Source organism: Pleurodeles waltl, chromosome 4_1 (assembly GCF_031143425.1).
Source record: "Pleurodeles waltl isolate 20211129_DDA chromosome 4_1, aPleWal1.hap1.20221129, whole genome shotgun sequence".
Taxonomy (NCBI): domain Eukaryota; kingdom Metazoa; phylum Chordata; class Amphibia; order Caudata; family Salamandridae; genus Pleurodeles; species Pleurodeles waltl.
The window spans coordinates 52,840,949-52,853,728 of NC_090442.1; the positions used below are offsets into that span (position 1 = coordinate 52,840,949).

Sequence of the window (12,780 nt, forward strand, 5' to 3'; positions counted from 1 at the left end):
GTACATAGGTACCCATTTACTGAGGACTTATAGTGGTAGTTAAGGGTGTATCCAATTGAGCCAAGGCATCATAACAGTTTTAGGGAAAGAGCTCTGGCCCAGGGAACCTGATTAGCTGGGGCCCTGGGCACTACAATTTCTAGGCTACATTGTACATCAGGCAAAAAGTGGGGTATGACCATGTCAAAAAGAGGCCTGTCCTCACACTGGGCAGAAATTACCTCGCAGATATGGGTAGAAGAGAGCTGCTAGGGGCCATAACAGCAGGACTGGCAGAAGTAGCACGCCTAGTGGGTCCAGCAGAAGTAATATGTTCAGAGGTCATAGCCAGGGAGACATGGCAAGGGGCTTGGGATGCTGGCGCAGTGGAATGGCCAATGAGGAAACTAAAGACTACAATGTCAAAGCTATGCAGAGCTAACACATGGGGGTTTGTGAGGCATGGCATCATCAATCTAAGGTCGCCAGGATATCGAGCAGCAGATGGGGTGAATCTGTCAGGTGTAGGCATTGCCAAGTTCTTGATTAATATAGTGGGGAAGCTGGAGCGACTTGGGTTCTCGTGAAGTAAGGAGGGGGAGCTTCCAGTGGTCGTAAAACCACAGGCAGCGTGGCGTAGGGATACAGTCAGCAGTAGTGCTCAAAAGATGAGGAAGTACTTCAGCACCTCTGGGATGCCTGATAGCAGGGGCGGCGAGGGTCAAACAAGACTTGGTAAAAAAGGGGAGCGGCAGGCATATAAGGCACGTGCAGCCCGCTCAAAGTCAGGATCGCCCACAAAGACTTGGCAGCAAGGCAAGCCTAGCCGCCGGGACATGCTGGGACCCCAATGGGCAGAACATACAATAGATTATAAAAGGACTGGATGCATGGGTCATATGATTAACCACAATTTTGTGTGTTGTTAACCATGTACTCGTTTGAATAAAGAGCTGCGCCATGTTTAGCCAACAATGCCTCCATTGTGATTTTTTTGGGGAATGGGGGTAAAAAAGGATAGCCAGGAGTGGAGGATTTCTTGCACAACTGGGAGGGCTTAGGGCGTGGGGCGGGAGGTAAAGCTGGACATTAGAGAGGCTCGCGGCAAACGCCTCCCGGGGGCGGACACCAGGAGGCGGGCCAGTAAGCTTGCAAAAAAGCCCACAAAGAGCTTATGATTAGTGGCGGGTTTTGAACCCAAAGGCAGGTGCGAGCTGAGACCCAAAGCTTAAGAGGGGGCCAGCCTGTGAGAGAATCATCGTGGATTCTGGATATCCCAACAAAACCCACACCTGACAGCACGCGTCGCAGCCCCACAAAAGGTTAGCGGAGGGGTGCAGTCAGCAGTGAAATATAATGCTCAAAAGATGAGGAAGTACCTCAATAGCACCCCTAGGATGCCTGACGCAGAGGCGGCGAGGGGCAAACAAAACGTAGTAAAAAGGGGCAGCGGGTACGGCACTTGCGGCCCAGGCAAAGTCAGGATCACCCACAAACCCTTAGCAGTAAGGGAAGCCTAGCCACCAGCACACGCTGGGACCCCGATGGGCAGAACATACAATAACTCATGAAAGGACAGGTCGCATGGGTCATATGATTAACGGCCATTTTGTCTGTTGTTAACCTTGTACATGTTTGAATAAAGAGCTGCGGCTGTGTGTAGCCAACAATGCCTCCATTGTAATGTTTTTGGGAATGGGGGTAACAAGGATGGCCGGGAGTGGAGGGTTTCTTGCACATCTAGGAGGGGTTACATTCTGCAGGTTTGTCCAGCAATCAGGCCTCCTGTGCTGCCGCCCATTCAGAGGCACCATGGGATGACCATTGTCAGGCAGCAGCTTGAACCTTTTCTGGTGAAAAGCAACTCACACACTCAGCTCTTTATGAGCTGCTAAGATGTGTTTATAGGTGACTGAGAGGGGGGGCTGCAGCCTAGGTGGGTTCTGCACAAAGCAGCTTCGGGAGCAGGGACATCTATAGAGATGCAAATAACCCTGAGAGTGCCAGGTTGTATGCAAATTAAAGTGGACTCCCACATTCCCTCCTGCCCAGGGCCCCCGAAATCCTAGAACCGTCCCTGAGTGGAGTGTGTACATACTCATGGCAGATTTTAGGTGGTGCTTCCACACGATGTAGGGATAATAAACTGTGCGACATTAACATGTTTAACTGTAACCGCTCTCAAAATGAGAGTAAAAAGCGGAACAGAGAGTACCTGTGTTATCTGTAACTTCAAGGAAACAATTCTGTGCAGTGCTCAAAGATTTTCACATAAACGCCCCTCACTATGTGATTAAAAAGCAGTGCAGCGTGCGAAGATGTCTGTCTTCTTTTAGTAATAAACACCATGACATAGTAAGATTTAATAGCAGGGCGTGTGCACTGGTTTCCTCTTCAGTAAATGCGGCATATATTGTAGTAAAAACAAAATAGTGTAGCATACAGGCGTCTAACAGTGTAGTAAACACAGGGTGACAAGGTGTGTGTGTGTGTGTATATATATATATAGAGAGAGAAATATATATATATATATAAAAAAATAGCACATACATATAGGCCAGACAGAAGTCTCCCTTCAATCTCCTACCTGAGCAGAACCCGAGGCAGCGACCCTCCTTCCCTCCGGAGGCCTGCATTCACGAGACTGCTGGTGCTCTCTCTGCCTTCACTGCCCCGGAACCGGAAACCCATCGGTGAAGGCCGATCACTTTGGTTAGTGCTCAGCAGACGAACAGCGCCACCTGCTGGAAAGTAACATTGACAGTTGCTCCTATTTATACAGGGGAATGCAAAGGGACGAACTGTCTCCAAACAAAGTGCTGGTGCATCTCGCACTCAAGTCTCAACTGGTACCCGCCATCGTGGGTGCCAAGAACCAAACTGAGGGCACGAGAAAACATAAAAGTGGCACTATAATGTTACAGTTGGTGATTCATGACCAACGGGCGAAGTGCATTAAATAATAAGTATGGGAACCCTGAGTGCAATGAGCGGGGGGGGGGGGGGGGGGGGGGGATTAGGGGGAGGGGAATAGGTGTCTAAGCAAAGGCATGGCTAAAAAGAACAGCATATTGTCTTACCTTCCCATAAAATAACAGATACATTACATGAAAAACACAAAATGCTGTTTAAACTAATAAGTGGTAAATGCACAATTTTACGTTGCGAAACCTCTGTTGGTTAAGGTGATCATTGCAGATGCCTTTGTGTAACCAGAAAGCTGCAGAATTGAATCGTGGTTGGTGCAGTTGGGAGGAGTGAGTTGTGTATATCTTGTGCTATGAGGGCCCAGCCTTTGACAGGAAGCACTATGAATATGTAAGTTATTATTTTAAACTTGCATTACACATAGTAAACGATAAATGGTCATAAAATATACGAAAACACTAGGTTAAAGATAAAAATAGGTTTCAAAATATAGATTTTAGTAATACGCAATCAGACTGTACCTTATGCAAACATTTTTTTATAAATGTCCATTAAAAGCACACAGTTCACTCCAGTGCCAGCTAATGGGAAAATTATATTCCTCAGATTTTCTTCCCCTAAATCTTCCCAAATATTGGTCTGTACAGGGTTCCCAAATCCGTTGAAATGGGTGGTAATCGAAGCAGTTTTCTGCCTATTGACAAAACTCTGCCTTCTACTGAAAGTTCATAACTGGCACAGCCAGTCCAGCCTTTTTTACTACCAATTACCTGCGACCATTGAAAAACCGTGTGAGCAGCGGTCACCACAAGCTCGAGGGAAGTTGTCTGCCTTCCTTGCCTGTGGCATTCAGAGCTGTCTGCCTGTGGAAAACAGAGCACACATCTTATAAAGAGTCCACATCTTCTCTTCCCTGCCAATGTACCAGAGGGCTGGAGTATTGCAGCAGAACTGAGGGGAAGTAGAGGGAGGCAGGTCTCTGCAACAAGCCTGGGCCCCCCCGCTCCAGTCCTCCTGTGCTCTCACTGCCAGAGACAGAGCATCCCAGCACAGTGAAGAAACGAAGGGGACACAGAGGAGGCAGCATGCACCCTCCACAGCCAGCCCAGAGCCCCCGGACCAATGGCAGATTTTCAGGGGCGGCTCCTCTGCAATGGCAAAGGAGCTTCGCCACACTGGCTAAGAGCCAGCAGCTGAAAAACAAAACAATATTTGATTATCAGTTTATTTTTCAGCTGCCAGCTTGTGCGGGGAGGGGCAGAGCTCAGCCATGGAAGGGGGAGGGAGGAGTGGAGTGCACTAAGTGCCCATGTCAGTTTGGCCAGCCGCCTAAGGCCGGCCGAACTGACATGCTCACTTAGGTTTCTCGAACCCGACTGTATTGCACAGCTGGGTTGGAAAAAGTGCAGAGACTGCAGTGCGCTGTCTGAACGGCAGACCAAGCCGCTCAGACCAATCCTGGCGCTGCTCTCATGCTAGGTACAGAATGAGAGCAGCGGCAGACCAATCCGCTCAGACCAATCCTGGCGCTGCTCTCATGCTATGTATAGCATGAGAGCAGCACCTGGATTGCCTGGGGGAGCATGTGGTGGTATCCCATGAATTGCTGGGACACCATCAGAAGAGAAGAGGAGCGAGTCGGCCTGCAGCAGCAGTACAGGTGAGGTTTAAAAAAATATATTATTATTTTATTCCCCCACCCCTGAGATTTGCAGCCGCCGCCACTGCAGATTGTCACAGTACAGTGACAGAACTGAGAAGAGACAGAGGAAGGCAGCATTCACCGTCCACAGCCTGGCCTCCCTGATCCAGTCCTCCTGGGCCCTCACTGCCATAGACAGTCATGCAGCACAGTGATGGAACAGAGGGAAGACAGAGGCATGCAGCATGCACCCTCCACAACCAGCACACAGCCACCAGCCAATGACAGAGCCTCACAGCACAGTGATGGAACTGAGGGGAGGCAAAGGCAGGCCACAGCCTCTGGCCAATGACAGAGGCTCACAGTACAACACGAACTGAGGGGAGACAGATGCAGGCAACATGCACCTTCCACAGCCAGCCCACAGCCCCGGGCCAATGACAGAGCCTCATAACACAGTGACAGAACTGAGGGGAGAGAGAGGCAGGTGACATGCACCCTCCACAGCCTGCCCCCCCCGGTCCAGTCCTCCTGGGCTCTCACTGCCAGAGACAGAGCCCCACAGCACAGTGATGGAACTGAGAGGAGAAAGAGGAAGGCAGGCCTCCACAGCAAGCTGGCCCCCCTGACTCAGTCCTCCTAGGCTCTCACTGCCAGAGACAGAGCCTCACAGCACAGTGACAGAACTGAAGGGAGACAGAGGCAGACAGCATGCACCTTTCACAGCCAGCCTGGACCACTCTGCTCTAGCCCTCTTGGACTCTCACTGCCAGAGACAGAGCCTCACAGCACAGTGATGGAACTAAGAGGAGACAGAGGAAGGCAACATGCACCCTCTACAGCCAGCCCACAGCCCCAGGTGTCGGAGGCTGGCCTGGCTTATAGTGGGTACCTGATGGTACTTACACCTTGTGCCAGGTCCAGTTATCCCTTATTAGTAGATTAGTAGCATTCTAACAGCTTAGGCTGATAGAGGTAGCTATAGCAGACCAGCTTAGGCTGAACTAGGAGACATGCAAAGCTCCTAGTATACCACTTATATCATATAGCACTATATCATAAGAATCACAATACTCAGAGTTACTAAAAATAAAGGTACTTTATTTTAGTGACAATGTGCCAGAAATATCTCAGAGGATATACTCCCTTAGGAGGTAAGTAAAATACACAAAATATACACACAAACCAAAATCAGGCAAGTAAACAGTTCGAAAAGTAGTGCAAACACTGTAGAATACAATAGGATGCAATAGACCTAGGGGCAACACAAACCATAAACTAAGAAAGTGGAATGCAAACCACTTAGGTACCCCTGGCCTATTGTAGTGTGTAGAGGGTCTCTGGGAGTGCAAGAAAACACTAAGGGTATCCAAGATACCCCACCCCAAGACCCTGAAAAGTAGGAGTAAAGTGACCCTACTTCCCCAGAAACACACTTAAGTCGTGATAGGAGATTCTGCAAAGACCACAACAGAATGCAAAGCACTGAAGACGGATTCCTGGACCTTAAGACCTGCAAAGGAAGGGGACCAAGTCCAAGAGTTGTGAAAGTGCCAAGGGGGGGCAGGAGCCCACTAAACCACGGATGAAGGTGCAAAATGGCTGCCTCTGGGTGGAAGAAACTGAAGATTCTGCAACAACGAAAGATGCCAGGAACTTTTCCTTTGCACAGAAGATGTCCCAGGGCGTGCTGGAGGATGCAGAGTTGTTTCTTTGGAGAAAGACCGCAAAGAAGCCTTGCTAGCTGCAAAGGTCGCGGTTGAAGAAAATGGGTGCTGCCCAGGACCAGGAGGTCGCCACTTGGAAGAGGATACAGAGGGGGCCCTCAGCAACACAGAGAGCCCACGCACAAGAAGGCAGCACCCGCAGAAGTACTTGAACACAGGTTCAAGAAAACTGAGCACAGCGGTCCTCTCAACACTACAAAAGAGGGTCCCATGAAGCCGGTGGTCAACTCAGGGAGATGAGCATTGCAGGACAGAGTGCTGGGGACCTGGGCTGAGCTGGGCACGAAGGATGCCTTGCAAAAGTGAACAGAAGCCCTAGCAGCTGTAGTTCAAGCAGTACACAGGATTACTGTCTGGCGAGGGGAGGCAAGGACTTACCTCCTCCAAATTTGGACAGATGGACCACTGGACTGTTGGAGTCACTTGGATCCAGCACCTGTGTTCCAGGGACCACGCTCGTCACGATGAGAGGGGCGCCCAGAGGACCGGTGAAGCTGAAGTTTGGGGGAAGATTCCGTTGACCCACAGGAGATTTCTTCTTGGCTTCCAGTGCAGGGTGAAGGCAGACAGCCACCAGAGCATGCACCACCAGGAAACAGTCGAGAAAGCCGTCAGGATTAGGCGCTACAATGTCACTGGTAGTCTTCTTGCTACTTTGTTGCAGCTTTGCAGGCGTCCTGGAGCAGTCAGTGGTCAATCCTTGGCAGAAGTTGAAGAGAGAGATGCAGAGGAACTCTGTTGAATTCTTTCAAGTCGTTATCTGAGGAAAAGCCCATAGGAGAGACCCTAAATAGCCCTCAGAGGAGGATTGGCCACCTAGAGAGGTAACCACCTATCGGGAGGGGTCTCTGACGTCACCTGCTGGCACTGGACACTCAGAGGTCTCCATTGTGCCCTCACACCTCTGGATTCAAGATGGCAGAGGTCTGGGACACACTGCACGAGCTCCGGGCACCACCCCTGGGGGGGGGTGATGGACAGGGGAGTGGTCACTCCCCTTTCCTTTGTCCAGTTTCACGCCAGAGCAGGGCTGGGGGTTCCCTGAACCGGTGTAGACTGGTTTATGCAAGGAGGGCACCTTCTGTGCCCTTCAAAGCATTTCCAGAGGCCTGGAGAGGCTACTCCTCTCAGGCCCTTAACACCTATTTCCAAAGGGAGAGGGTGTAACACCCTCTCTCAGAGGAATCCTTTGTTTTGTTCTGCCTTCCTGGGACTGGACTGCCCAGACCCCAGGAGGGCAGAAGCCTGTCTGTGGGTTGGCAGCAGCAGTAGCTGCAGTGAAAACCCCAGAGAGCTGGTTTGGCAGTACCCGGGGACCATGCTGGAGCCCCGGGGATGCATGGGATGGGCACCCCAATACCAGATTCTATGATCTTAGACATGTTACATGGCCATATTCGGAGTTACCATTGTGAAGCTACATATAGGTATTGACCTATATGTAGTGCACATGTGTAATGGTGTCCCCGCACTCACAAAGTCCGGGGAAATTGCCCTGAACTATGTGGGGGCCCCTTGGCTAGTGCCAGGGTGCCCTCACACTTAGTAACTTGGCACCTAACCTTCCCCAAGTGAGGGTTAGACATATAGGTGACTTATAAGTTACTTAAGTGCAGTGTAAAATGGCTGTGAAATAACGTGGACATTATTTCACTCAGGCTGCAGTGGTAGTCCTGTGTAAGAATTGTCTGAGCTCCCTATGGGTGGCAAAAGAAATGCTGCAGCCCATAGGGATCTCCTGGAACCCCAATACCCTGGGTACCTAGGTACCATATACTAGAGGATTATAAGGGTGTTCCAGTATGCCAATTAGAATTGGTGAAAATAGTCACTAGCCTATAGTGACAATTTTAAAGGTAGAGAGAGCATAAGCACTGAGGTTCTGATTAGCAGAGCGTCAGTGACACAGTTAGTCACTACACTGGGACACACATTCAGGCCACAAACTATGAGCACTGGGGTCCAGGCTAGCAGGATCCCAGTGAGACAGGCAAAAACAAACTGACATACATGTAAAAATGGGGGTAACATGCCAGGCAAGATGGTACTTTCCTACACCAGGCCAATGACAGAGCATCACAGCACAGTAATGGAACTGAGGGGTGGCAGTTTGGATACCAGTTTGAATCCGGCACGGGCAGGCAAACTCTCCAGTTTGAATCCGGCACGGGCAGACCCTCAGCATAATCAATAGTGCTCCTGTTTTCCTTTGATGATATTAGTTTGACGATGTATTGACTGGATGTTTGATGTAGTCTTGAAGTATCCATGAGGAGATGGGAAAATTATTATACCATCCTCTGGTGTCCCCTTCAAATTTGCTTTCCTGATGAAGACCCTGTTCTGATGAACCTGGCATTCGGGGTCGAAACGTCAACAAAATTTCTAATGTGGATTATTTTTAAGTTTGAATGTGGATTGTGATACTCGAGAAGCGAGAATCTCTAAAAACATCATAACGTCCCTTTCAGTCACATGTATATATTATTGTGTATAGCACCAGTGCACTTTTTATTCACCTTGCCACTCTGTACTGTGTTGTCACCACATAGCGGCACAAATATTAGCTAAGTGATTTTTTTTTGGGACGCACTTGAGTTGCTTGGGAGAGTGAAACATCTGAGAAGGTGTGAAACACACCTCATAGTGAGGTTGAGCGTTGCTGAGGTCCGTCCAACCAGGAGTATGTGTTTCAGCTGATTCTGTTTACTCTAGGTATACTGATTTATTTCTCCAGGTTGGGGAGGGAGAGAGGTTTCCACACTAATTTCTGACCAGGAAAAGCTGACCATTGCCCGGATGACCTTTTTGTTATGTGGAACAGGGTTCTCCAAGCTTTTCTGTAATAAGATCTACTTATGTTGAATGAAAGTCATCCCAAGCCACTAACAAATATAGGGCCCGATTTAGATATTGGCGGACAAGTTACTCCATCACAACGGTGACAAATATCCTGTCCGGCGAAATATACATTGTGTTAAATCCTATGGGATTTTGATGTTGGCGAATGGGATATCTCTCACTGTTGTGATGTGGTAACCCATCCTCCAATATCTAAATTAGGCCTTTAATCTGTATTGTTAGAGTGACCACATTAGACAAGATTGGGCCCTACAGAAATATGCTAAACTTGTCCTGGTGTAATTTTCAGACACCAGGACATGTTCAGCAGCGCCTGCACACTGGTGCTTTCTCCATTTTCGTAAGCAGCAACGTGCAGGCAAGAAAAGAACTTATCAGATTCCAGATTCTCCCCACTTCTGTTTTTTAGGACTTGTGCCCTCATATTAGCAATTTTTCCTTTTGCCCCAGACATGCCTGTTCGCTGGGGTGGTTTCTAGTGGTGCTAGGGTGTGTCACTGAGGTCATCTGCACAGATCAAGTTAGACAGAGGGTCTCTTTCTGATGCTCCTGATAGGAGTGTTCAACATAGGTACTGTAAGTTAAACAACACTAGAGGCAGGGCTAAAACTAGTGCAGTGGTCTGTTAAAAGAAAATCTAAGCCATTGTAAAGCACAAACAAATCTAACTTCGAATGCAGTCCTTAAACTGTCCATAAACAGCTAGAGCTGTGACACTTGAAAATGCAACCACTCCAGGCAGATGGAGACTAAGAAAGACCTGCATTTGTACTTGCATCACTCCTTTCTCACACACATCAAACATTTGAGCCAGTGGCTAGACATGCCTCAAGCCCAGAGTTCAGTTCCCCCTCTAAAGCTCCCACACCCTCCCTAAAAATGTCCACAGCTGTGATTGGACTGCTGAGAAGGACAAGCCCATTACGGCCCCACCCATCCAGCTGCCACCCTTCAGAAGGTTGAATAGAGACAGGTAATTCTTCTCAGATGTCCAACCAGAAGACCATTTCCATGCCTCTTGGCATAAATTACAGACACATGGTGCCTGTTATGAATACATACATGCTACACAGATAAAGGAGCTGAAACATGGAGTGTCCATAAAGACTATGATTAGGTTGTCACCATGCATCTATCTATGCACAGACTGTCACAAGAGTTACTGGAATACACTGTGACTCAATGTGCAAGTCAACAGACACAACACAAAGACTAAAGATTCACTACCTCCTAAATACAGGGATAATTTGTGCGTTCAATAAATAATCATTTTTGTAGGCCTGGGTGCTGGGAGGGGACTGTGCAGTGCATGGTGCACAGTCATGTTCCCTGACATGCATGTCAATATTGTGAGTGTCTTTTATTCTGTATTTTGGCCCCAGCTGCACAGTAATTCAGTGTGTACACACAGACCTAGGCATGCATATGTCTCACAAGAAGTACTGGACATGTCCTGTACCTGGAGTGGTGCCCCAAGCAGCCCCTCATAGTGACAGCTAGACTACTGTCCCTGTCACAGGTGTATGCGTGTAGTGCAGTGGGGGCAGCAAACCGAGGTTTGTAGTTATCATAATCTGACCACACCATGTTTCCTATGATGTGGGTGGGAGTGGGAGTCTACTGGCACACTCATCCAAAGTTCTGCTCCCGAGAGTGATCCCAAAAGAGCATTTGTGTGTATGTCAGAAGAATGGTGTGTAGTACAAGGGTACATGAAAAGACCAGAGTGACAAAACCCTGTGGGTTACATTTCGGAAGCCCTAGGCCTGGTCCTGTGCACAAGCTGGAGGAGAGGTTGCTTTTCCAGACAGTGACTAACTCTGACATTCCCGAAACTGGAAAGAGGGCATCTAGACACTGATGTAGGGGGGAAAAGGTGAGAGGTTTCCTCTTAGGAATTCAATTAGGGCCTTTCTGAAACAGAGGGCTGTTGAATAGTCTTCCTGGGACTGTCATTTGTGGAAGGCAGGGATGAAGGGGCAAAATGCAGAATCTGTTGTGAGGTTGTGGAGGTTACTTAAGTGGATTGCGGGCAGCAGTGTGGTGACTGACGGCCTGAGGGGGGGCCTGACGCCTACTGACTCCACCTCCTGAGGTTGTTGAGGAGCGGCGAGTAGGCAATGCAGGCCTGTCTGTTGCTCCTGCTGGGGCAAGGCAGCCTCAGAGGACCAGCTGAATGATTGAGGACCAATGGCATTGGGCTGCCTCCCGACGGCCTTATGGTTACTGAGCGGCACCGGCAAGGTAGAATGAAGAGGATCTGCTAGGCCATACGGAGAGGCCTTGACTCTTGGCCCCGGCCCGGCGGCGCTGTGGGCTTTTGCTTGTACTTGCGGGGAACTTGGTGCTCCCGCCATGGTCGGGCAGACTCTGGGGACTGGCCGAGTGATTGGTGGCCACTTGGCGCTGAGCTGCCTCCCGATGGCCTTATATTACATGTGGCAGAGTCCTGTGATGGGATGAGTGTAGGAGGGTGGACCACCATGTAATGTGCAAAACTAGGCACACTGTGCAGGGGGTCCAGGTAACCACATGTTGCTTTACAGAGGTAAAAACTATACCACCTAATGCTATAATGTTTATGGTAGCTTGGTCGAGCAGATTTTTATGAAAGTTTTAAGTCCAAGATCATCGAAATTGGGTAAGTACTTTTTGAGATATGAATTTTTCAAGTTTAATAAAATTACGCACCATAGGAATCAATGCTAGATCACCTTTAAAAATACATATAAAATCAGGCAGTGCAATTACCATGTTTTCCTTTTGCAGCTAAGACAAGGTCATTGATGCCCACTATTAGTCAGCTGCAGAAATTCGTGTGGCTCCCGGTTCCCGCGGGAGCAGCAGGAAGTGGTCTTTGGAGCTGGTGCCAGGCCACTGCTGGGGGGTGGGGGAGCACTTGGAAAAGCCCTGCAGAGATGGACTTAAAGGCAAGTCCAGCAGGTCCCCTTGGAGTGTCGAGGTCGCAGGGGGTGGGGGACCCTTAGTACACAGCTGGATCTTCGGTGCAGGGCACAGGGCGGCCGGGTGCGAAGTGTATAGGTGAGCCAGGAGCTGTGCCTAAAGACGCTACTGGAAGCAGGAGGTAGGTCGGTTCGAGGGTCGTTTGCAGATCAGCAGGGGCACTCTTGTGGAAGGTCCTGGTGGTTTCTGAAGTCCTTCGACTGGGGCTTCCCCTCCTGGTCCTTTTACAGTCCAGAGCGGGCTGTTTTTCTTGGTGTCTGACATGAAGTGACCACTACCCAGGGCAATGGCACGGTTCCGCTACTGGAGGGCGCAGTGCCACGAAACTTGGCACACTTTTAGGGTTTGTCCTCGCAGTCCGTCGGGCGGGGTTTGGTCTGGCTGCAGCATCTGATTCAGCAGTCAGCAGCCAGTCAGTGAAGTGGATCTTACTGGCTTGTTGGTTCCATCTGGATTTGGAGTGATACCTTCACTCTGGAGGGAGTTCTTTGGCGATTTGTGAAGGGTGGAGGTCCTCTGGGGGTTTCTAGAGTCCAGTGTCCAAGTAACCCCTCAGCTGCGACTGTCAAGTCCTGGTTGCAGCAGGCAGGGTTTGGCGCATTTTCTTTGTGCAGTAGGTCTTCAGTTCTCGTGCCTTGGTTCTTCTTTATTGCTGGTCTTCTTGTGTCCTTAGAATCT

General features: G+C 49.4%; 1 protein-coding gene across 1 annotated transcript in view; it reads right to left on the minus strand.

Moving 5' to 3' along the window:
• LOC138286980 (zinc finger protein 208-like) overlaps nucleotides 1-12,780 on the minus strand; it is a 272,011-nt gene that overhangs the window by 176,480 nt on the left and 82,751 nt on the right. Inside the window, exon 3 of the mRNA XM_069227344.1 lies at nucleotides 3,678-3,770. Within this exon, the coding sequence (XP_069083445.1) occupies nucleotides 3,678-3,770 (93 nt within the window). The remainder of the gene's footprint in view (nucleotides 1-3,677; nucleotides 3,771-12,780) is intronic.